General features: G+C 37.8%; 4 protein-coding genes across 10 annotated transcripts in view; 1 reads left to right on the plus strand and 3 right to left on the minus strand.

The window, feature by feature from the left end:
* Positions 1-199: 199 nt before the first annotated feature.
* matn3b (matrilin 3b) lies at positions 200-4833 on the minus strand. Of its 4 annotated transcripts, XM_058796303.1 has the most exons (6): positions 4672-4833; positions 4420-4528; positions 2954-3325; positions 1553-2128; positions 780-881; positions 200-533 (listed from the first exon to the last, which is right to left on the minus strand). In XM_058796303.1, exons 2-6 carry the CDS (start codon positions 4451-4453, stop codon positions 484-486), a joined length of 1134 nt encoding a protein of 377 aa, XP_058652286.1. In that variant the 5' UTR covers positions 4454-4528; positions 4672-4833; the 3' UTR covers positions 200-483. The 4 variants fall into 4 exon arrangements, with proteins under 4 accessions (XP_058652286.1, XP_058652287.1, XP_058652285.1 ...); XM_058796304.1 differs by having other exon boundaries at positions 3178-3306; positions 4420-4833; XM_058796302.1 differs by having other exon boundaries at positions 4420-4833.
* Positions 4834-4998: 165 nt separating this feature from the next.
* Positions 4999-7665, plus strand: mtres1 (mitochondrial transcription rescue factor 1). The gene is made up of 4 exons (XM_058796515.1): positions 4999-5107; positions 5794-6236; positions 6499-6571; positions 6744-7665. The coding sequence occupies exons 2-4, from the start codon at positions 5803-5805 to the stop codon at positions 6924-6926; spliced, it is 690 nt and encodes a 229-aa protein (XP_058652498.1). The 5' UTR covers positions 4999-5107; positions 5794-5802; the 3' UTR covers positions 6927-7665.
* A 131-nt stretch (positions 7666-7796) lies between these two features.
* bend3 (BEN domain containing 3) lies at positions 7797-12897 on the minus strand. 4 transcript variants are annotated; one of them, XM_058796513.1, is made up of 5 exons: positions 12567-12897; positions 12229-12333; positions 11803-11857; positions 10613-10767; positions 7797-10463 (listed from the first exon to the last, which is right to left on the minus strand). In XM_058796513.1, the coding sequence occupies exons 3-5, from the start codon at positions 11852-11854 to the stop codon at positions 8211-8213; spliced, it is 2460 nt and encodes an 819-aa protein (XP_058652496.1). In that variant the 5' UTR covers positions 11855-11857; positions 12229-12333; positions 12567-12897; the 3' UTR covers positions 7797-8210. The 4 variants fall into 4 exon arrangements, with proteins under 4 accessions (XP_058652496.1, XP_058652495.1, XP_058652493.1 ...); XM_058796512.1 differs by lacking the exon at positions 12229-12333; XM_058796510.1 differs by having other exon boundaries at positions 11803-12333.
* Positions 12898-18109: 5212 nt separating this feature from the next.
* Positions 18110-26105, minus strand: part of pdss2 (prenyl (decaprenyl) diphosphate synthase, subunit 2) — a 30658-nt gene continuing 22662 nt past the window's right edge. Inside the window, exons 5-9 of the mRNA XM_058796970.1 lie at positions 23657-23731; positions 22063-22224; positions 21806-21934; positions 21233-21268; positions 18110-18553 (exon numbers count right to left, since the gene is read on the minus strand). Of these exons, the coding sequence (XP_058652953.1) occupies positions 18398-18553; positions 21233-21268; positions 21806-21934; positions 22063-22224; positions 23657-23731 (558 nt within the window). The 3' untranslated portion in view covers positions 18110-18397. The remainder of the gene's footprint in view (positions 18554-21232; positions 21269-21805; positions 21935-22062; positions 22225-23656; positions 23732-26105) is intronic.

Here is a 26105-nt window from a genome sequence, read left to right on the forward strand (position 1 = left end):
CACACCAAGCACTACTATTATTATATTATATAGTCTTTAGCTAACCCCCATTACATAATGCAAAGTCAACACAAAAGAGAAAATAACATCAAAGAATATTTTAATTTGTTAGAATTTGTTCATATATTTTTTTATACATGTGTGTACAAGCATTTAAAATAGACAACAACATAAAATGATGTGCATATACTTTACATTTTACTATTATATTTACTATTTTTTTCCCCAAAATAAAAGGAAATCTACTTAAAAACATGTAACACTTTGTGTCAACAAAGTTAATTTGATATATGATAACTCAAAGATCATACTCAGAACATAATGAAATCTAAAATAGCTATAAGCACAATATGATTAAACAAACAAAATGAGGAATGCATGGGATACATTGTAGGCAGCTAATGAGAGATTAAATTGTTGTTTTTTCTTCCTCTTCTTCTTCTTTCTTTTTAGAACAAGCTGTTTAGAATCCCATCCTCCACTCTAGGCACGCCGGAGATCAAACTGCTGCACTCTGTTTGAGATGTCATCCAGTAAGTAACAGTTAAGAAAAACATCACCCGTCACGATCATCAGGATTGCTATAGGACTGATTTCCTGATTAACACCAGCTTTGGAGAGAAACCAATATGACTATTAAAAGACATCATAAACCCTGTCTGCTATGTGACTGCCACAAAAAAACTCTCTCAGGACATGGAAAGCTTATCAGACTGAGAGAGTTATTCAATTAGTATAGGTGACAAACAAAATAATGCTGTATTAATCTGAAAGGATATGTCTGCTGGTGAGAGTCTGTATGCTGTTGTGAACCTTCCTCTGAAATGCAATCTGAGCTTCACACATGCAGGCATTCTCGGTCAGATCTCCTCTTGCCTCTTCTGTAAAAGAAACAGACATGTTTTACGGTGTACTTAAAGTGCTACAAATCTTTCCTTCACTCCTCAATTTATAGCCTACATCATTTACATAAATATTAGCACTGCAGGTATATTGACAATTTTAAAAACAAAATATCAAGAGCACATAAAGATAATGATTTATAATTCAGATAAAATGTCTGATTTCAATGACATTTATATATAGCCAAAAGACATTTCTGTGCACAAATGTTACTGGATGCATTTCTTTAGAATGCATCAAAAACTATTCTTTACAATATGCATCAAATTTTTCAAATGATTTGATGCATATTTTTATGACAAACCATTGGTCTGCTTAGAGCACGTTTTCTTGTCAGAGTTGATAACATATCCCTCTCTGCACTTGCAGAAATAAGAGGCATTGTTGTTGACACAAATATGTTGGCAGTTGTGCCCAAGCGCACAAGCATCGAAACCTGCAAAATCAGCTTAATTATATTAAACATTATTGATGAGTCAGTGAGGCATACATTTAATTTTACATTAAATGTATTTATAGAAATATGATTTATATATTTTTAATAATTGCATTTGATATTGATTGATATTATAATAATACAATTTTTTTATTAAAATTGATCTAATTGATTATAAACTGTATAAACAAAATAGGATCTTCATTCTCTTACCACAGAGTGTCTCCCTGAACTTAGATGTTAGTTTCTCGATCACTCCGTATGTCTCCACATAGAACACATGGTCATCAAGAGGCTGACTGGCCATCTGTTTGAGGGACCGCATATCTGCTCTGTCCACTCCGACAGCATATATTTCAATCCCAGAAGCCCTTGCTGCTGCTGCCACCTCTTCAACTTTATCTTGCGGCCTTCCATCAGTCACAATGATGGCCACCCTACCGATGTTTTTTTTTAGTGGTCGGGCCCCAGCGTTCTCTGTAAAAACCTGCTCCATGGCGGTTTTGATAGCCAGGCCAGTCATAGTTCCTGTTGAGAGGGGATCGATACGGGAGAAGGCCTGCTTGACCTCTGCCTTACTGAAGTACTTTTTCAGAAGGAACTCAGTGTTGACGGTGCTGGCGTAGTTGACCAGGGCAACTCGTGTGGCATCGGATCCGATATCAAGAGAATCAACCATTTCAGAGAGGAAGATTTTGACCTTCTCAAACTCTGCAGGACGGACGCTACGAGAACTGTCAATGATAAAAACCAGGTCTAGAGGACGGCTCTTGCAGAGCTCTGCTGGAGCTGTAAGAGATAAATAATTATTTGTAATAATTAGTATCACATTATCATTAAAATGATTAAAAAGTGCAAAGTGTGATGCTGAAAGAGATTAATGTGTAAAAAAAAAAGTGTTTGTTTATGAAAAAGAGAGGCTCCTCAGTTAGCAGTTCAGTGCTGTGACTAAAAAAAAGAAAGAAACTGAGTCAGTTAATCCCATTTGTGCTAAACAATTGCATTTCTGTAGACAATAAGCTTGGCATTAGCAAAAATGGCCTCATTCATGCCATTTATCCTGCTTGTTTAATGCTAAATGACCAGAGGTATAACAATATATTGTGTCACAACATATTGCAATACAAAAATGTAACAATATGTATGATATATAGTGACAATATTGTGTATAATACAGAAAAATTATGCAGTATTATGGATAGAAGTCTCACATTCTGACAGCACCCATTCACTGCAGAGGATCCATTGGTGAGCAAGTGAAAATCTGTTCTGTTGAAGAAACAAACTCATCTACATCTTGGATGGTTCGAGGATGAGTAATTTTTAGCAAATCTTGAACTACTCCTTTAACTGTTTATCATACATCTTAGAAGCAATAATTAAACCTGTACAGTTTTCAGAGAGCATCGCGTTGTAAAATCAGTATTGTGTATCAAACTGAATCGTGGCATGAATATATTGTTATACCTCTATAAATGACCATTCAGGGTTTTTTTTTTTTTTTTTTTATGATTTCTCCTTGAAAAGGGAGAGAGAAAGAAGAGAAAGATTATTAAGAGGGACTGAAGAGGACCAGATTGGTGGTCTGCACCCGGTGGGGTGGGATTGGTCTACCTGGGTCAGTGGAAGGTTCGGCAGGGGCAGGTGTGCCATGAGGGGTACTGACCGGCTCTGGAGTGGTTGTTGTGATTGCTGTGGTTGTTGTGGTTGCTGTGGTTGTTGTGGTTGTAGTCTGTGTTGGAGGTGGCGGGGATAGGGTGGCTACCTTGGTGAGTGGGATGGGAACTGTAGGGACAGGTAGCACCACTGAAATTCTGGGACGTGTGGGCACAACTGACCGGACAGGATGGGCAGGTGAGATGGGCCGGACAGGTAAGGCAGGACGGTGGTAGATAAAGGGAGGCCCCTTCCAGGGCGGCCGCTGGTGGTGATGCTGATGAGGGTTGCGATGATGATAGCTGTAAAACCTGTGATTAAAGCCATGAGCTTTGTTTGTTTACAGAGAGAGAGAAAGAGAGGGTAAACAGAAACATAGAAATGCAAAGATAGAAAGAGAGGAAAAATGCCAAGAATCCATAGACAGATGAAAAGGAAAAAACAGAGGAGAAAGACAAGGTGGGAGCATGAAAAGGAGATTTAGAACAAGAAAAGGAGGGAGAGAAGCATTAAAGTAAGCCATTACTCTGTTGGTTTAAAGCAATATGATATTGATGTGGGTTTAAGGTGACACTTTTTGGTTGTTAGCAAAAGCGTGAGCTAAAGGTCTTCATTTTCAAGCAGTGAGGCAAAGTCAGTTGCCTCTTCAGAGGTTCTCTGTAAATGACTGCAACATTTAACATGTCAACCTGAAGGGAAAAAAAATGTTGTAGCCCCAGATCCACTTCTCATGTAAAAAAAAAAAAAAAAAAAAAATTATATATATAGATATATATACATTTCACTTAGGGGACAGAAGTATATAGCTTTGCTATCATTTCAGTTAAAAGATATGACACAAATTTAAGGAAAAAGATTAAATGTAATATTTTGATATGTTTTAAAGCTCACAAATCATGTAGAGTCTTCATTTTACGAATGTAATTTAAATAAGTAACATAAATAAGATTTTTAATGAACAATAGAAAACAAGATTTTTATGCTTTATTTATTCCTGTAATAGTAGCTAACCACTGCTCCCAAGGTTTTAGAAGTCTAAAGGTCTCTGATCCATAATTAAGCACTTGTTGAGAAAGACACACACACAAAAAAAAATGCTAATAATAGGCCTACTGTAAAATAGAAAGTCCAGCCCTGTGTAGATTACATAATTTTACGGGACTATAGTAGGCTAGGTTCGTTTTTGTTTCCTGAAGAGCACTAATGCCATTTAAAATACAAACAAAAATAACTTCTGTTTTTCACTATTTCACTCGTTTAAAAAAAATAATACCAAGTGTTAACATATTTTAAATATTCATTTAAATCAAGGCTTGAAATTAACTTGAAGTGTAGATTTCACACGATTTTAATAGCCTAATAATAATAATAATAATAATAAAGATACAAATAACCGCATAAATAAAATAATAATAAATGATTACCTCCAAAGTTGATGGAGTTGCCGTGTCCAGGCATATTGGGGGTGAAGTGAGATCTCTGCCGGTCTCCAGACAGCTGGTTATGGTTCCTTAAATAAGGGCCATATGTACCCTGCGCCTCCATTAAAAATGAAGACAAACAAAAGACAGAAATGCAAATAAAGCATGTCATGTTGATGAAGATGGATGCAGGAATCTCTGTTCTTGTGTTTATTCCGACCCACTGTGAGAGTTTCGACAGGAGGAGGCGCTCACATGATGTTTTAAAGCCGTTGGCCCCCAGACGTCCAACGCGAGCCACCAATCCAGAGAAACAAGTGCGTTTGACTGGGCGGGCGTTTAGTCTTCTAAATGTAACGCAGATACCACTAGAACTGCATACATAGTTGGCTACACATATATAGTATAGTGCCCAAAGCATTCTGGAAATTCTGTAAAAAAATATATATATATATATAATAATAATGTTTATTAGGTTGTATAATTAACTTTATTATATCTCTAAAACCCTAACGATATAATATAATTCTATATAATATAATGCAGAAATGTAATTCTGCAGTGTGTATAGTAATTCATCCCGACTCTAGAGGGCGCTGTAAAATTGCACTATTACTGCTGCTGGTTTGTTTTTACTGTGCTCGTTGGTCAACTCGGGATTAGAGAGTCGAGGGGAGATCGCTCAACTCAGGTAAAATTATCTTTTAAATCGTTGTTATAACAAACAAGTGTTGTTTTTGCATTTGTTGATGGTGAAGTATCCTGAAGTATTATTGTGAGCAGTGTTTTGGGGTAACGTTACAAACATGGGTTGCTGTCTATGCAAATTCTGATGATATCGTCATGAGAATGTCAGATTTTCACAAATTATAATCTGTCATGCTTTTCTTTATGTCTGTACTTAAATATAATTTACACTTCCCTCCTCAGATCAGCTATTTGGATAAGTGTACAGACAAGTCCTTTAGCACTATACTGTGTGAAGTTTAGACAACATGAAAGCGACGTCAGTTGTCAGCGATGTCGCGCTAAATGTCTTGCATTTATTTCCATATAACATAACGTTACTCAAATTTGTTTCATCTGAGAATTATTTAAAAAAAAAAACGTTTTTGGTGTATTGTAGTGCATTCTGTTGCATATATATATATATAGAGAGAGAGAGAGAGATAAACAGATATAAATTGGAAATATAACATTTACAAAATTAAAATTTTACTTAACATTTTTTAAATAATTAATTGGAATGAATAGTGAAGTTCAAGCATACTAGATTTCCAGAGCATTTAGAGCTGAATCTAGGGACTTTGAAGAATGTAAAGTGTGCATCCATGTTGCCTCTTTTCTCTGATCTTTTTCTCTTGTGTCTGTTTTCAGTGTCACAGTATGCAGAGTCTGTCAGTGCAGGCGCTGGCCCTGCGGCAGCTAGGCAGACTGAACTCCCTGCAGCTGCTCACACCGTGCCATGCCTCTGGTCTCAGCATGTGGTGCCCGCGAACATTGCACGCACGTCAGTTGTGGGGTTCAGCCACACCCCAGACACACCGGACAGCTATGTGGCCGAAATCATGGGACACTCGGCAGAGCTGGTTGCTCCATCAGACCCGGCTCAAGAGCACAAGAAAGAAAGGGAAGCAAAAAGCAATGCAGCAGGAGGAGGAGGAGGAGGAGGAGGAACAGGAAGATGCAGAGGCTAGCGATTATGAGGATGAGCTTCCAGATGACCCAGGCCTGCCAAAAGACTATAAAGACCATGAGAAAACTGTCCAATCTCTACGTTTCGATCTGGTTTTGAAGACCGGATTGAACATTGCACGAAAGTAAGTCGGAGAAACTGTCAGTCAGATTATTTAGAGATCAATTCTGCCACACTGATGAGTTGCAAACTAGTGTTTTCAGTTCCAATTGCAGATGCAACTCCCTTTTTTTACCTCGTTTTTACCTCATAGAACCCAATCAGAGAATGGACTGATGACGTTTGTATACAATCTTTGCTCATATTGCTCTCCTTTATTTCAAGCTGTACATTTATTTTGTGGTGTTTTGGCCAGTGGCAGTGACTAACATTTATCTCTTTCACAGTGGTGTGGAGGATGCTTTCTATAACCTCAAATTGAGACTGAATGGTCAGAAACTCACCAAGAAGAGCAAAATGGTGAGTCAGCACCCTCTAGTGGTATAATCACAAAGAACTTTCCTCATAAATATCTAAGGCTAGTTGAACAAATTAGGGATGTAATTTAAAAAAATACCCTGCTTGTGGTAGTCTTCCCATTACTGAATTAATCTGAGCACCTTAATTTAACATTACATTTTGCCTCCTATAGGTTAAAGTGGGGGATACACTGGATCTGATCCTAAATGAGGACAAGGAAACGGACACAGTCTTGCTGAAGAGAGTGATCTTGAAAAAGGTGGTTGGAGAGACAAAAGATGCAGAAAAGCAGAGAGTCATTCTAAGAACCTGGAAACACCTACAACTTCCCAGACAGGATGTGTACAAGCAGTAAAGACTAATTCTGTGATATGTTTGAGAGGTGAAAGATCAGAAAATAGGACAAAACTGGTATTTCCTATTCCGCTCTCCAACCATTTGATTCTGAAACTGCAGATTGAAGATTTAATGACATATTTTCTATGCCCAACAAAAACCGAAGGTCTTTCTCACATCAACAGTAGGGACTTTCTCACTTCACAGTAGTTCTCATAACTGTTTCATACTACTTAAAGGTGTGTTTTTTTTTACTTTACAGGTCACAAATGGAAAACAAACACATGCTATTATTTAGAGGTGGTTTTGGTTATATGCATTTTTTATTTTTATTTAGTATTTACTAGATTCATTAAATAACATTGTGGGATGAATCTGATAGTGTTTGGGATATCAATTGTTTTCTGATACCTTATTTAGTTTTCATCATTGTCTTTATGGTAGATTTTCAATGAGCAGTTTTCAGAAAGGGTACCTACAACTGCACTAAGATTAACAGACAAAAAAAGGGAAATACTAAAATGTTTTTGCAGAGGAGTTATGCAAAAAATCTGTCAAAACCCAAACACCTAACTCTTTGTTTTTTCTTCATTATAATGGTCAGTGGTGGAATATATAAAGAACACAAATTTATTCTTGAAAAACATCAAAGATAAAATCTTCCCATAGGTATTTTTATGATTTTCTCTGACTGTAAAAGGTTCCTGTTGACCCTCGCTTGTGTATCTGAAGTAAAATAAAAAGGAACATGAAACGCATCTTGGCTAGGAAGTGAATTTTTATTTAAAAATATATAACATATAACCTGGTGCTATAATTAAGTACAGATGAATAAGATTTACTTCCTGGAAGGCAGGACATACTTCAATATGTTGATAATTAGAAAAAGCCAGTGCTGCAACATTGCTACAACTTAAAACAATATATCTATTTATATCTCATCTCTGCCCTCACCTGGAACTAAAGTGACCTATTGTATTTAAAAACTAAATGTTTACATTTAAATTGATTAAGGCTAACTTTAGCTTATCTATTAATTAGACATTAGAATAATAACATCAATAATATTTTGGCATATAAATAGTAACACTAATATTTCACCGTCATGTGATAGTGGCTTCAATTACCAACTTTGTCACCTACGAAACCATCCTGTTTAAGGCCATGGATGTGAACTCGACCAGCCGAACTAGACCTTAAACAAGAACAAGTTTCAATATGCTTCAGCTTATGGACTTGTGCAAATAACAAGTATGTTGTGTAAAATATAGGAAAGCAGGTCTGCACTTTGCAGGAACATTGTCTAAGAATAAGTCACAGTGTTGTTTGATCTCTTTGCCTTCTTTAGAATGTCACATTTCTTGCGATTGGGGCGCCTGCAGCGCTCGTCAATGCTTGGCACGCATTCATAGTGCCACACTTCCTCCATTTTGTCAACTGGATAGACAGCCTCCACGTAATGACGAATAAGTCGGAGACGCACAGGGTCCAGCTGTTTCTTGTTGCAGGCCCCAGAGTGGTTGTACTGCAGCCGTAAATTTTCCTGCGTGAAAAGTTCGGGGAAAAGACGAACAAGAAGGCGAGCAGCAAAATTTCCCACAGACAGACTCTGTTGGACAATTTCCCTCACTTCTGCATCTGTGAGCAGGTACTCAGAAGGCACTAGGAAGTCTGGGGTGGACACCGAAAGGTCCTCAAGCGGAATTTTGCAGAAATCCTTGCTGCTTTTCTCCAGGGGTGAAGACAGGACTTCAAAGTCCTCTTTCAGACGATCCGAACTGAGAACATTGATTTGCCCAGCAGTTAGCAGCGAGTCTTTTGGGTCAGGCTCTTGGTCAGGTGAACAGGCCTTCCGTTGTTGCTGGTATGAACGCCGTTGGTCGGTATCCCGTCGCCTACAGCGCTCGTCAAGTTTGCCGACAAACTCAAGGGTCCACACACGGTCGTTCTTAGCTTGTGGATAAAGCAGCTGGACGTAATGCCGGATGAGACTGATTCGTAGGGGATCCAGCTGTTTCTTTCCTAGAGAGCCACTGCAGTTGTAGTATTTTCGTGCATTCTCGTAAGTAAAGAGCTCAGGGAACATGAGAACCAGGAGTCGAGATGCAAAGTTCCCAATTGATAAACTGCTTTCATAGTTATTCTTCAGCTGTTCCTTAGTAAGTAAATACTCCCGAGGAACATCAAAGTCCGGAGGAGGAATCTCCAGTTTGTCAAAATCCACAGGCTCCAGCCACGATTTCTTAGACCTGCGATTTGGTTTCTCGTAATCACACAGATCACTGATCTTAACAATGGAGATGTTATCAGGCAGTCGAGTGGTGTCATACATCTCTCGGTTGTCACGACTGCTGCCATCGACTGAAGCATTCTCCAGTGCTTCCTCCATTCGTTGTACGCACAGCTGCAGCCAGGTTTCTTCTGAGATATCAGGGAAATTGACCTCCATGTATTTTCGTATAATTTCTAGTCTGTCTGAGTCAATGATCAACTGTCCGATGCTGTTGTGGCCCTCCGGTAGCTTGCCCTCCTCAAACACCTCCGGAAAGAGTCTGTTCAACAAAAACACAACAAGCTCCTCCGGCGAAGTTAAGTCTTCAGAGTCTGCCTCATGTTGGTCAAACACTACATCTGAACTGACATTGAGATGAACATCATTGTTCTCTCCAGAGTTGAGGGAAAGACTCTCATCCTGGGCATCTTCATTGATGAAATGACAACCATGATTGGGTTCCAAGTCAAAACCGACAAGTGCTGGAGCCTGTTTGTCACACATCTGACCACTCTCCATGTCCTTCTGAGCCCAGAAACGATTCAGGAAATCATTAATCTGCAGCAAGCACTCCGTCTGCCAGACATTTTCATTTTTCACCAGCGGGTAGCAGACTTCCACATAGTTACGTATTAGCTGAAGGTGCAATGAATCTAATGTCCGTTTGGTTGTGAGGCTGCATGTGCTGCAGCCATGCGTGCATTCTTTTGCTGTGAAAAGTTCTGGGAACAGTTGAACGAGGAGTCTGCAGCCCAGATCTCCCGCAGTGGACGTTTGTTCCATCAAGTGGGTGAGTTCTTCGCTAGTCAGCTGGTATTCAGGAGGAGGTTGAAATTCCATGACCATCTCAGAGGGCTTCATCTGTTTTTTGATGCGCGTCACTTCAAGCGAGAGCAAATCCACCTTACTGTGCAGCTGGGTCATGCTGGAATTCAGCGTGTTGAGGAGGAAGAACATCTTCTCGATGAGCGGGTAGAGGTGAGAATCCAAGGCAGCAGGAGACCCTGTGACCCCCACATTAGTGGAGGCCTTAAACATGTGATGCTTTCTAGAGTTGCCCATTTTTTGTAAGTGAACACCATTATGGCTTGCTCTGACTCCATTGTGGGCTCCATGCTGGTCCAAATTGGATGCAGCTTTACGCTCAGAAATGCGATGTGTGATGCTGTAGAGTGGTTTCCTGTATGAAGAGATGGGAATCTGCTCCTGTGGAGATAATCTGTGACTGTGAGAACATGACCTGCTTCCATTATCTGAACTGCTGTCAAGGAGATGTTCTCCTGCCTGGAGAGTAAGTGTGAGATGTTGCTGTTAATAGCTTGTACCAAAAGAAAAATCTCAATCAAAACTCTTCAGCAAATGATATCCCAAATGCAATGTTTAACATTTGATTGAAACAAATGTTCCTTTTAATTATAGGCACTTCATCTTACCTGTGTTGTCACCCTGACCCTCTTCCCACTAGTAGGCCCTTCCACCTCAGGGACTGCGTGTGTTGCTGATCGTTTTGCAATGCGCTTAAAGAAGCTCTCCATCTTTCCCTCTGTGTTTTCAATAACATCCTCTGCATCTTTCTCGACTTTAACTTCTGGAGAAAAGCCAAGCGTTCAAAACTATTCAAGAATGCTGAGAAACACCAAAAGACATCATTTTACAAATCTGTATCTCAGTTGATCCGATCACAAATGATCAGCCGAGATATTTACAACTGGTAGTAGCATGCATCTTCTGTGACCATTTACATTTTTATCTCTTTTTGATGTTTTATATTTCTGTTGTTTACAAATGTGATGTTTTGACAAGAATTCAAGTTTTTTTTTAGTGAAGCACCTCTATAAACTGGACAACAGAAAGTGTTTCACATGACCTGTGCTACTGCATATTGATAGCAGGCATACCAAACAAGTTCCTTGAGGTGTTTTGAATGTATACAAATGCTCTTTTTCACTATTGTCAGAATGAAATGGAAATTGTGATCGCCTTATCTTCCTATCAAGTGAAACGACTTCTTGAATCCTTATATATATATATATATATAGGGCAGTACTTGATTTTGTCCAGAGAATTGTTTGGAACGGTGTCTCTCGTTAATTGCTGTGGAGTCACAGGTTGCTGGAAAGTGCACTAGAATTAGAAGTGCGTCATTCTTAAAGAGATGTCATGGCAAGGGAAGAAGTAGTTAATGTTTTCGATGTAAAGATTATGTAGGCACACTATTTAAAAAATGATGTGCACTGAGAAATTGTTTATAATAAATATGGCAACATTCCATAAAAATAAGAATGGTTTATTTAATAAAAGTCATAAAAAACCTTTCATGAAAAGGTTGATTTCTTTCTAATGTAACGAGCAGCAATTCACATTTGTTTTAGGGCAGTGGTTGATTTCACAGGTAGGCATTTACACTAAAAATGCAATGTCATGCCTTTTTGGCAACATCTGATGCTCTGTCTCTGCTAAATGTTATTTATACCTGTATTTAGAGTTTCATGTGATCCAATCAGTTGACTTGGACTGTTTGTTTCGATGTGATGCATGTTCAAAAATGTTGTGATGTTTAATGAAAGTTCAAAAGGGCAAAGAAATGTGAGAATGATTTTAGTGTGAATCGTTATTTACATACTTTTATCAGGCACTTGTCCGTCTGCATTAACCATGCACACAGAAGAGCTCATGTCCTGGGAAAAGACACACAAGACTGATATTATCTGATAGTCACACATCTAATCTGACCACATATATTTCTTATACACTTCTCTATACACTTGTCAGTTACAGCAGCTGTTCGGGTAATGGAAGTTTAGAAATATCTGACTAATATCATAATTTGTTTAAAAAAGGAAGCATTGCTTAAAGACAGTGAAGTCAGTCTCACAAACGACTGGACACAATCATGGCAAGCGTGTGAAAATTGTGATGCGTGTAAAACTTTATTCTCAGAGTGAATGTTCTCCAGGGTGAAGTTCTGTGAGGTTGTTTTCCTATTTGTTTTTCATGTCTTGCACCGTGAAGTCTCGCCAGAGACCGGAGCGGCGCTGCTTCACCGTACCGACCCCCGTCCACCGGCTCCACTTCCTCATTCTTCCAGTGGAAACCCCACGGATCGGTACAACCGTGGAGACAGACGGACAAGCGGCTCCCTACTGCGTTCCTTCTGTAGACAGCATATGTCTTAAGAAAATTACGTACGGTTTATGTTTTTTGCTGTAATACAAAGTGCTGCCCTTCTCTCCCGTGTTTCCCCTCCCTCCTTCCCTCCTTCCCTCCCCCGTGCGCAACTCTCCCTCTTGCGTGACGCGGCAAGAAAAACATCCACCGATGAGTTTTCGCTCCGTCTCCCGCACCACGGCGCGCATAAACTACCTGCGCGGCTGGAATCAAACTCACCTTTGCGACTCCGGGCAGCCGTGTGCAGTTGGTTAGGAGGCATTAGCCATGGTCGCGTCTTTAAATCCTGTGGATTTGTCCACGGGTAACTGTTGTCCGTGTTTCTCTCCGCTGCTTTTTTTTTTTTTTCTCTAGTCAGTGCCCTCTCGCGTGACGTGACGGTACTGTGTCATTTCCGCACAGCTGTGGGTTTGCTGTGGGTTTTTGCCAGCCCACCCCACGTGAATCCCTGAGCTGCTGCGCCGTGGCATTGAAACACGCGGAGTGCGCTCTGTGGCGTGGGACTTCTCGTGACTCACTAGTCATTTCTAGAGGCCCCTCGAGTCGCGCGCCTGAGTTCCACGAGTGTAAAATCACCCGCGTCATAGACTCTTGTGACCATACAAACCTACATCACCCTACAGTTGAATTTGTTTTAGAAAACTTGTAATAACATGCTTTATGTGAAAACAAAAATAAAAAAAATAACAAATAACATAAATATGAGTTTAAAAAGTATTACGCAAATATTGTTTTTATTTTTTTATTTTTAAAAACGTTTTATAGTGCATTCTGTTTTTTTTTTTTTTTTTTTATCATTCTAGAACGTTATTGATTTGAAGGTGGCACAGTTAAATAAATGACGTTCAGCAAATTCTGAGTAATGAGATTGGAAATGTAAGCAACACCAAGAAAACCAAACGATAGACTACCACGAATTGTTTGGATGCACTTTGTTCTCACGGAAGGTTTTGCATTTAATAATATTTGGTTTTCAGTTTTTTTTTTATATTTATTTACTAAGTCTCCGTTGATTAGTGACTCAACTTACAAGTTTTTTTTCCTCTTCTTTCTTTCTTTCTTTCTTTCTTTTTTTATGAAACCAAATGTCCAAAAATGAATTTATTCTCATCTGTAACATTTAGGACTAAAATGTAGGATTCTCATTATCAAATTGAAACTATATATATATATATATATATATATATAATAGAATAAAAAGTGATAAATCAGTAGTAGGCTATAGCCTACATTTCGCATATTAATCATCAAAGCATTATTAAATGCATGGTTCTGTAGTTTTCCACCAGCTGAAAAAGTAGGCTAATTTGGATTAAGGTTAGCACTTTTCAAGGAAAACTGCGGGTTGTTTGAGTGACGTGTGCTCACTTTTAATTTACGTATAGGTCCAAATTGCTGTCTGTAATCTTTTTAGGCTATAAAATGTATTAGAACATTATCAGTGCATAAGTAGGCTAAACAGCATATTCCCGTCCATGATAGTTAAAACTATCCAACAACATTATAATACAGTTTAATTATAATTAAACTATAACTGCCCCAGTGTCAGCGCTTTTATGTTTACTGCCAGTTTACCAATGAACTGCCGTCTAGAGGATATGACAAGTACTGCAGGGCAAAGTTGCGTTGTGATACGTTTTGCTGTCAAATAAGTATTTACTTTTATTCCAATTTATATATTGTCATTATTTTTATTAACAACGTATATTTACTGTTTGTTTGTTTGTTTGTTTGTTTGTTTAATTTACCGTTGGAAGCAAAACAATCACGCCAATAAAGTAGGCTACTTTGAAATTGAAAAAATAATTTATATCCATATACGCATCAAGGAGGTCTAATTCAACTTTATAGCCTACAGTATATATGTGATTATCTATTTATGGGTGACGTACATTGCATACGCAGCATCTTACACTAAAGCAAATAGGTGAAATATGTCCACTGTTGCCCTCGCTCTCGCGCGCAAACGCACACCTCTGAGACTATGTTCTCAGACACTCATCAGCGGCACCCGATGTGGCCAATGTCCCGTAACGCGCATTAGTAATGTCTGCATTAGTGATGTCTGCATTAAGTCACGGAGCCGTGGCTCTTTGAGATGTGGGTGTGATGAGGCGCCGGTCATTATTCAGGTAATGTGGGCTGTTTGATCCATCACGCGCTCATGCGATGACGCTCGCGCCTCTGTTCTATGGGACTCGCGCGCAGTGAACGGGGAGTCTCGCGCTGCTCGTTAAAGACTCATTTCAACATGCGCTCATCTCATTTTTTATCTCATGAAAGAAAGAATTGCATCCGTCAAATCGAGAAAGGATATTTTATTGCATTTGTGCCAAAATAAAACGGCATTTCAAACGCCTGCAGTAATTCAAAAGACTCTTAAATCAATTTTCATGTATTCTTCCCTCCAAGCTAAAACTCCAATACATTCATACTTGTTTTAATAATAAACTGCTGGATAAACATATAAGGAAAATAAAGTCAAACTGACAACTGCTGTCCAGTTAATTGTTTTGCTTTTCATATCAGTTAAAAATGGTAAAAGTCTATAAGCACACGTGACAAAATGCATGTGTCACACCCCATACAAGAGCGATTCTAATTAATTTTATTATAACAAAGACCAAAAACCCCGACATTAAAAAATGTAGTTTCAATGCACGCACACCAAATCAAGGTGACTGATCTCGGTCCAGCCTCCTCCAATCCCAAAATAACTCACACAGACCCAAACACACAAAGGAGGCGGAGAGTCGTCTGTCTGTATGGAATAAATGAGTGTTGTAATAGTTTTGAGCTTTGCTGAAGTAGAGCTGCTATCATACACACACTCTCTCGCTTGCTCTACCTGTGCGAATCCAGCCACCATGTCATCGGGGGATCGGATTGCCACGAATCGCCAAACCGCAAAAATCATTTCCATGCGCAAAAACAGAGACAGGATCAGGTTACCAGGGCGATGATACTGACGGCCATAAACTCAAGTGTGTGTGTATGTCTGACTCCCGATAGGCCTCCGTCTGACCCCCATAACATACACACAAACATATATAAATATGTATGTGTGTATATATTTATACACATACATGAATATATATTTAGCCTATATGTTCTAAATAAATTAATAGATGCAGAGACTTAAATTGTAATCACTGGCGTTATCAAAACTGTCTGTTTGAGCATTCTGACCAGTAACAGAGGCTGAACCAATGGTGAGTTTGGGACGGGACTATTCGTTTGTGTGACCAATGGCAGATGGATAGTGTTTGGGGAAACCTGCTTGGAAACAATCCTTATTTTTATGCTCCTGCTCAGCTTGGCGAAGTCCACAGAATTGAGCTATACTGTTACTGTGGGTTAAAGGTTTGACATATTTCATAGATTTTATTTGATGGAAATACTTAGTTGAATGAATTAGCTCTCTCTAGTTTATATTTTATGATAAAACTGTGATATATAACTCTTAGGGAGACATTGAGCAGAACTGTATGACAGGGACCAAGAAGAAGGTATGCATCAGAACAAGATCTTAAAACTCTAAATATCTGTCAATCTTAGGATGAGATGATTTTATGAAAACTAACACCATATGTTTAGATGTATGTGTGTGTGTGTGTGTGTGTATATATATATATATATATATATATATATATATATATATATATATATATATATATATATATATAACTACTATACTTGTGAAGTTGAAATGTTCGTGTAATGCATAACAGTGGCTGTAAAATATGTAATTTAAGAATGGCAGTGGCATATTTTGTGTTTTGGTATTGCACTAGTTTTAGGCTGGTTTTTATGCAGATCTAGCAGCCCTGCTAGTTGAGTACAAACTCACCTCAGCTTTAAAAAAAAATAAAAATAAAAAAAAATAAAAAACATTTGAGGAATCAGAGTGTCTACCAGTTCAACAAAACAAGGACAGCAGTTTTGCCAAGTCTGCTTAAGTGACTTTGGGCTTGTTTTTTCCCCCCAGAAGTTGCTTTTAGATTTGAGCAGTCATGGGTTGCGTTCATGGGCATATTTCTATAATACAATTGCTTATTTGGGCATGTTAGTGGTTGACCCTGATAGAACAAAACATATGATGACTTAATCATTATTTTGTGTGTGAAAATGTTTCTCTGTCTGTTCCCACAAACTGACTGGAACGTCTTTTACCAGTCTATTTTGATGTTTAAATAATTTGATTGCAGTGTCTTTATGCCATTACAAGCTGCTTTTGATGCAACAATAAGACTTTTCTTAAATAATACAATAATTATTTAAAAAAAAAAAAAAAAAACAGGGGTCGTCTGTTTTGGGATTAGTTTTTCAGACTGGGTTGCTTATTTTGGGCTTGTCTTTCAGGCCAGGTCACTGAAATACAGGTAACAAACTAAGCCGGCAATGATCAACTAACGAAAATCGCCAGAAAATTCAATAATACATTGATTTTTTCCAGTATGTGAAGTGTTAGCTATGACTGATTAAATGCAGCAAGCTTCCACACGACTAATCAAATTGTGATTTGAACAATCTCAAGAGGTATAGAGACGCCAAACAGACAAACCCCTTGAAACAAAAGATCAAAAGACCTCTCATGACCTTTTAATACTGTTCTTCTGTGCTTAGTTTGATATTTGGATCTGTGATAAGGAATTCAGATCACAGTGGCACTAATAGTAAAGTCTGAACAAACTCTGATCAGGGCAAGACAGCACAAAAGTTTGCCTCTGACCGGAGGTGTTGTGTCAGAAAGACTCTTTCTGTCTTCGTAGGTTTTCATGGGGAGTTTTCTCAGGTCTGCTTGAGGCCAAAATGAATTTTTCATGTATGACCAGAGGGCTGTCCCGCTCCTACCAAGCAAACTTAGTGTAATATCCTGACTACATTTCCGAGGCCAGAGAGAGACATGGGAGGAACTCTGAACTACTGATGTTCCTGCATGCATGTTCTTCCCTTTCTGTCCTTCAATTCAAGTGTGTGTGTGTGTGAGCGCGTTTTTGTGACAAATGAGGACAAAAAAATTTGCATAATGACAAGGGTATGACATAGGTATTTCAAGGAGAAGGTGACTTTTCAGGACATTACCCCATGTCCCCACTTTTCAAAACGCTTATAAATCACACAGAATGTAGTGTATTGAAAATCTGAAATAGCACAAGTTTCCTGTAAGGGGTAGGGTTAGGTGTAGGGTTGGTGTAGGGCAATAGCACATACAGTTTGTACAGTATAAAAACCATTACGCCTATGGGATGTCCCCACTTTTCACAAAAACAAACGTGTGTGTGTGTGTATGTGTGTGTGTGTGTGTGTGTGTGGCCCGGCGGCTGTCGGTGGTGACCGTCACTTGCCTACGCCCCACTTCACACCCTAGTCGTCCCCCCCGTGGTCACCCAGGAAACCGCAGGCTGCCCAGGCTGGCGCCAGTCCTCTCGCTGAGCTGATCAATACTGCAGCATTTCCTGCCCATTCACTCAGGTCACACACTCACCTCATTAATTATTACTGCCAACACTGCTGCTGGAGCACCCCGGGCACCCACAACACACACACACACACAAACACACTCACAAATTGTCATCGGTTTTCGGACAAACATTTTGGTTAATGCCACCCCCTATAATACCAATACGTTTCTCTATGGTCACGAATCAACTTACAGTGATATCAATAATGTTTGTTTGTCTTTAAAGTGGTGTATAGAAATACTGACTTCTGGTAAATACTGCAGGGAATCATAGACTTTTTAAAATAAAGAGAGACAATGATTTTTTTTCATTTTATTTTAAAAGATAAAGCTGATTTGTTGGCTAAATGCTTAGAGTGTGTATGAGTCCGGTAAACTCGACTGTGTGCGACACTCATCAGTTCCACATAAAAATCATCATCTGTAGAGCAGGTGGGAACTGCAAACATTCCAAAGTAAGTCCTCTTAAAACAGCACCCAAAGAAAATCATGATCAACCACCAGGCAGGCTCAGTCTCAGTCTCAGCATTAATCAACTGCATCAAACGGAATTGGATTCTTATATATATCCAGATTGAAACCATCTTCAGAACTTGGTGACTGCGCAGGCCATGTTTTCCAGTGCCGACTGAGCTTCTGAGGGTGGGAAGCACTTCATGGCCTCTAAGGCCTTGTTACTGTGGTAACTGCACAGGTCAAGCGCCTGGTTCACGCCTCTTTCCGTCTTTATCAGGCCCCGGAGCTGGAGAACACACAAGAATGAGGAAAAATTTTAATATCCCTCCATCAAACTGATGAAACTGATGTAGGAAATGTAATATTCTTTTAACCAAATTTAGAGGCAAGGAACCATTTGAAACAGACCATTTCTACAGATGAACAGGATTTGCTTGCAAAACAAATGATAGTAACACTATAATAAGGTATAAAAATGTGTTTGGCATCATGAACTAACAATAAATAATTCTACCGCATCTTAGTTAAATGTTAATTTGTATACAGTAAAACATTTTTAATATTTCAAAATATGAACTTATATAACTGAATATTAAAATATAACTGAGCAATAATACATTTATAAATTGAGATGAACTTAGATTAATAAACAGTGTAAAAATGTTGTTCAGTGTTAGTACATGATACCTAATGCATCAACTAATGTTACAAAATATAATCTATTATTTAAAAGAATACACTAATATTCAAAAGTTTGGGGTCAGTAAGATACTTTGATGTTTTTAATTCTGCTTAATATTTTTGTGAAAAGATTTTTAAGATTCTATTATGAATAGAAAGAACTGCATTTTTCATGTTTTTATTTTTAAATAATCTAAGTTAATAATGTCTTCAGAGTAAATTTAATGCATCTTTACTGAATAAAAGTATTCATTTCTTTCAATAAAATCTTATGGGCCGTAAACTTTTGAACAGCAGTGTATATTATCAATATACTATTCAAAAATATATGATCAATATGTCATAAGTAACATACCAAAATATCACAATAATAAAAAAAAAATCAACATATAAATTATTATTAAATGCAAACCCAAAATATTCCAAACTCTTCCTCACTCAAATGGTCTTGTAGTCCTCCACCGTCACATACAAACATGTTTTGCTGGAGGCCATTTTGCCAAATGAATTCTGGGATGTGTTGTGCTAAGAAGCCCTCAGGGGCCTCAAGTTAAAACAGCAGAAGAGACCTGCTTTCACTAATGTGCGTGAGAGAAAGCCAAAAACGGAGACGGAGAGAGATGTGGATGTGGGAAGGTAGAGGATGTTGTTTGTTTAGCCACACTTTTCTATGACTTCAATATAATAAACATCTTTACAGAATATTTTCAGGTTAGACAGACAGAGATATGACCTCATGACCCCCCCGGAGACACATTTACACCAAAAAACAAACCAGACAGCGAATACTGGAGAGATTAATGTCGCATTTATGTGCTGATAACAGAGATATGTGATGTGTGTGTGTGTGTGTGTGTGTGTGTGTGTGGGTGTGATGTGTCTGTCTGTGCCCTGTTGAAGGAGAATCTTGTGTGATGTTGCTGTCAAACCGTCTCTCTGTCTCCTCTACAAATAAACCTGCCACTCTATCCCCTAATATCCTGTTTCTACGGCGACCCGAGCTGCTTGTGCCCTCCTCCTCTTCCTGCCCCCTCCCCACCGCCTCTAACTGTCTCCCCTTCTTTCTTTCTGTCGTTCTTCTCCTTCTGACTTTGGAAATCAAATTTCTGAACTTGCTATCAGTTACAGAGAACAAACACGTCCTATTGGCTCACTCAGGGCTGTAACCACCAATATTCAAAGCATCGGTCGATCAATGTGTGTTTTTCAATGACCGATTCTTAAACTTTTACTTCAGTATGCCTCAGATTCACATACTTTATTACATTCTTTAACGTACTCACAGAAATGTTGTTTTTTTATATGCTGGTGCAGACTTTCCATGCACTTCTATTGTTTTTATACTGAGCAGGGTTATTGTTAACTAAAACTAAAACTGAAACTGAAACTAAAATTCAATCCATAAAAAATGGTTGTGTTACTTGAAATCAAATAAACACCAACTGAAATAAATTCAAATATAAAAAACTTTTTTATTTCAGTTAATTGCCAAGGCAATATTTTTCATGGTAATTTAGTTTAAATTGATGTATTAAAATAATGCAAACTGAAAAATAAAAATAAAAATAAAAATAAAAATAAAAATAAAAATAAAAATAATAATAATAATAACAATAAAAATTATATGGACAAAAACAAAATTACAAAAAATTTAACTAAAATGAAAATGAAAACAGAAAATATAAAAATAAAAACAGAATCAAAATAAATAACACTGATACTAAGCTAATGATATTTTCTATTCCCTAACTTTTTTTTGTTTGCTTTTTTAGACTTTCATCAAAATATTGTTTAGTATATTTATTAAGTTCTTTTCCTGGGGACTGTTTTTTTTTTTTTTTTGTCATATTAATAGGCAATTTAAGGTTTCGCTATCTTATAAAAAATATATATATTTAAATAAGCATGAACAACTTCAAATGTGTTTCTTTTTTATTAATCATACATTAATTAACTTCTATTTCTGTTTGTTTGTAAACATTCACATACACGCTGGGACCCCGGGAATGATTTCATGACTCCCAGGGAATCGATTTGTATCATAAATGTATGAATGTTTCATCAGAAGGATTGTGGCTGAAATCATTGATTAGTGGTTTGACCAGGAGGATTGATTTCTCTTGAATTCGATAGACAATCTCACTTTTTCATTGGCTAAATGAAAATAATCAATTGATTTAGTCACTTTTACAGTGAACCACAAGTTCTCTGAATAAAAAGACACTAAAATGAAGCACGCGTTACTTTTTCCCTCTCCCTTAATCAAAAAACAGGAGTCGCTTACCTTTGTGTAATCAATCTGTCTAGCCATATTCTGAACCTGAAATGAAGAGAGAAAAATCTGAATTCAGAGAACGTCATGCTGACACAATGAAATCTGAACCGTAATGGTGTTTTGCCACCAGTCTAGAGGCTAAAATCTTATTGAATCACTTCAATTAATGATAAATACTGTCTGCTCAGTTAGAATATCAAACATAATACAGTAAAACTGTCTGCTAGCTGCCGTTAGACATAGCTGACTTTTTCATCACTGTAATGTGACTAAATCTATTAAAATTGGAAAATATTTATGCATCATGGTACTTACGCACTACATTTCAAAAGTTTGGGTTGGTAAAGTTTTATGATGTTTTTGAAAGAAGCATCTTATTTTTAACAAGGCTGTATTTATTTAAACTAATAAATGCAGTAAAATAGTAATTTTGAGAAATATTGCTACAAATTAAAATAACTCAATAAAATAACAAAAAATGATTAATTATTTTTACATTTTGTAGTGAAATACAGTGTGTTATTTTACAGAGAGGCTATGAAGTATCACACAGCTGCGTGTTGTGATATGGTTGTCTGGTACCTGTTTTAGCTGGTGCCGCCATCTCTCAGGTCCAACGATCTGTCTGTGGAAGACTACTGGAGCCGAGTCCAAACTAAACACAGCCGGTTCTGACCCGCTCTTCACAAATGGCTGTAGATCAGAGTTTAGCTACAAGACACACATATATCCATGAATTTTGTGAAATGAGCTTTCTACACAAAGCGAAAATAGGAGAATGTAAATTGATAAGCATACAGACAAACAGCTTGTGCCCACAATACACTGTGTGTACACACCTTGTGTCCCAGAGCGAGGTGTTTTCCGTACTGAAAAGCCAAATTCTGAGCCTCGTTACCATGTCTGGCCAGTTTCATCGCTGCCTGACAACTCTTGGCAAGCAAAGCACCATGTGACAGGAATGTCTGGTCTTCCCAGGATGCAACTGTTAGACTGCCCTCCTTCAGAATACAGAAAAACTCAATTAAATAAGCATTAATGTATTATAAATACCGGGATGTACACTACTCTTCAAAAGCCTGGGGGAAATAATTACTTAACAGACAAAGATGCATTAAATTGATCAAAACTGATCAGTGACAGTCAAGATTCATATTCCAAATAAATTATTTTGTTTCCACAAATATATTAAACAGTACAACATTGATTTAATAAGAAATGTCTTCTGAGTGATGAAAATTCAGCTTTGCCATCAAATACATTAAAAACATCATAAAATATATTAAACTAGAAAAGAGATAGTAATATTGTGAAATATTGCCATTTTAAATGTTTTTGTTGTATTTTTATCAAAGAAATGTTGTCTTCTGAGCATAAAAGACTACACTCAAAAACATTTAAAAAAAAAAAGTCTTTCCAACCTCAATGTTTTGAATGCTGTTGTTTATGGGGATTATTTGGGGAGCTAAAACATCATAAACATACCTCAAAAGCACAGAAAACATTGAGACTGTTCAATTCCCAAACAAGCAGAATGTTTCTAGAAAATTTAAGGATGCCACCAAACAAGAGAATAAAATACTAAAATAAAAACTAAATGGTGGTATGGCAGTAGGGGGTTGGTGTAACTGGAGGAGGGAAGGTGATGCAAACATCTGCTCGGAAACGTCTCCTCTAAAAAGGGTAAAAGAAACTTGAATCTCTTTCTCTCTCTCTCTCCCTTGTTGAGTTTCTCTCACATAAACGCGGCCTTCTCCATCACTTTTCCTCCTTCTCGCCTCACACAGGAAACTTTGTCATTCATTATTTACTGTGAGCGGTTTGCAGATGTTTTAAGTCAGTCTGTGTTTCGCTTGTTTGGAGATGTTTTGCTTGTCCAGTCTCTATTTTGAAAGCTTTGAATATGAAACATTAAACACTAAAAAGATTCCTCTGGTACTCAATTTTAATTAATTTATGAAGAAAATAAAGCTCAATCTTAGCAATGACACATATTACGTCTCATAGATGGCACATGTTTATTAAAGCAATAAACAAGAGAGGTTGTGCTTTACAGTAATTTACATGACTTTGAGCGGTTGCTTTTATAAAATAGGTGACATAATGGGAATATAATAAAAGACAATGTATCATAAACAGACACTTTACTGTTCTGTAATGTTTTTGAAGGAAGTCTCTCCAAGGCTGCATTTATTTGAATAAAAATACAGTAAAATATTGTGAAATATTACAACAACTTTTATATATTTTAAAATATAATTTATTCCTGTGATGGCAAAGCTGAATTTTCAGCAGCGTTTGCTCCAGTCTTGTGTCACATGATCCTTCAGAAATTGTAATATGTTGATTATATATATCTTTTTTATTTATTTTTTCCCCACAGAATGCCACTGGTGGCTATATGTGGTAAGTGCAGCGGGCTGAACGTCGTACCTCTGCAGAAGTGGAGCTCTCATGATAGATTCCTTGCACCACATCTCCGATTGCGCTGGAGATCAGCTCCACCACCTAGAACAAACATAACATTATAACACTTAGGCTAGCAAAATATTTTCCACATAAAAGAAGACTCTCAGAATAAGAGTGTTGATAACAGATCAGCCCCCATCTGTTCTGAAATTAGTATTTATTAGGAGATGGGCAGTTTGGGAATATGGGAAGACTTTTTTCCAGTCCACTCATTCTAAAGGAGCATCTGAGAGACAGATAGAATAACCAGCACTTCAGTTATTAAACAGATGGCCAGTCAAAACAGTGCAATGTCCAGAGGATACAGACCTTAATGAGGACTCTGACATCTGCACAAGATTATTGATTCAGTTTCTCTCTTTAATACACACAACCACAGAAGTCTACTCCCAGCACAAAAAAAATACTCAACACCTACAGTGGAGAAAATCATCTGATAGTTGTGTGTTGATTGGACTGTTCTCTTGAACTTCAAATATGTACATGCAAAATAAACATATAAATATAGCAGACTATATCCCTTGTCAAAAAATATTTATTCAGCCTCATGATGTTCCAATGTATGAGTTAACTTATGTCTGTGGAGCACAAAACTAGTCATTTTAAAGAATTATACTGGCTCTATTCAACTACAATAATGGCCTACAGTAAACAGTAATCTAAAAAATAAAAAGACCAACTCTATTGGATCTCAAAAATGTTTTCATATACTGTAATTCCAACATAAAGCAAAAACGTAATATTTTATAATGCACTTTTTCAAACAGGACTACTACTTACAGTAGTCCTTTTTGGAAACATGCATTTTAAAAGATCACATGTTTGCTTTATGTTGGAATTACAGTATATCCTGCTGGTGATTATAAAACATTAATGGAAAAAATATAAAATACAATAAAATTACCTATTCGTATAACAAATAATAATAATAATAATAATAATAATAATACGGAAATAAAAAAATAAAAAAACATTTTACTTTGTAAAAACATGCACCTAGTTCACCTTAATGCATTCATGGAAGTTAATGAGTGAAGTGGCCAATGAAACTGAATCATTCTTTTGATTCAGTTCTTTTAAATTAATCAATTAACCCAGTTCACAAACAAATCTAAATGACCTGTTAACGAATCCGACTGGTCCAGACAGGTTAAAAGCGGAATAAATTGGAAGATTATTAGTGAACAGCAACTTAAATTTTAGTTATACGAATTCAAAAGTCATGAAAAACTTTGGTAATGTTTTTGCATCTTTGAAAGCTTACAGCATTATTCCAAAAGGCAAGTCATAAAGGTTTGGAATTGCATGAGAATTAATTAAAAATGTCTGAATTTTCAATGTTGGGTGAATTTTTGCTTTAAAGTACTTTAGATCATGTAGTAACTATAGTGATCCTGAGGGGGGCGCTACTCCGTTACATCTACTCCACAACAGTCAGCTGGACTAAGTCACTGACAGCTCCTTCCATCATTCAATCACATGCTTTCCTATCCCTTCCATCCATCGCCCTAGGCTACATTCTCCACCTCTTTTTCACCCTTCATCGTTCTTTTTCCTCTTTTCCCGAAAGGCCTGCCTGTTGAATCATAAGACCACAGGCAGAATCTCCAGGGAACTAGAATAGCAGAGGCCTTCCATCCAGACACTCAGCTATTCCTCATATTTAATATTATGTTACTCCTCTCCATTCCCCAAACTTTCTCTCTCAAACTTTGTTTTTCTCACTCTTTCCTTCTCTCTCTTTTTCTCTCTGCCCTCTGAGTAACCAGATCTTTGAGGAAACAGTGAGGAACTTGACTCCTCTACCCAGAGCCCAGAGAAGACAGAGAGCCCCTATAGCGCAGCCAGATGTGCGGCTTCACACACTCCACACGGAGAAATTAAAGCGTGCATGTGTGAGTGTGTGTGAGAGAATGCATGTGTGTTTGAACTGTGTGTTTGTGTATGTCTATGCCTTTTCGTGTGAGTTTGTGTGTGTGTGTGTGTGTGTGTGTGTGAGAAGTGGGGGGGCTTTTTTTGGAAAGTATCAGATAAGCTGCCCTCCCTCCGTCTCGTCTCATTCCCAAATCCAGCCGGAGTCGTGTTTCGCCGACAGGTCTGTGAGGAGAAGAAAGAGGAGACAGCCGCTCGCGGATCCCTTTACCGTTTATACTAGTGTTGAGCCAGAATCCCACTCTCTCTCACTCACACACACACACACAGTCTAAGTCAGGATCCCACTCAAGGCCGTGATACATAATACAGATCAATCAGGGGGAAAAAGCGCTTTGCTGCGGAGAGGGAACGTCTGATTTCCACCGCTAATGCTCTCACGCTAACTGAACCGCTAATGCAAAGGGGCCTCGCCCTCATTTACATAGACAGAAGCTTTAAGAGGGAGATGCGTTCGTCCGGTTCTGGCTGGGTGAATGTC

Source organism: Onychostoma macrolepis, chromosome 13, assembly GCF_012432095.1.
Source record: "Onychostoma macrolepis isolate SWU-2019 chromosome 13, ASM1243209v1, whole genome shotgun sequence".
In the NCBI taxonomy this organism is placed as follows: Eukaryota; Metazoa; Chordata; class Actinopteri; order Cypriniformes; family Cyprinidae; genus Onychostoma; species Onychostoma macrolepis.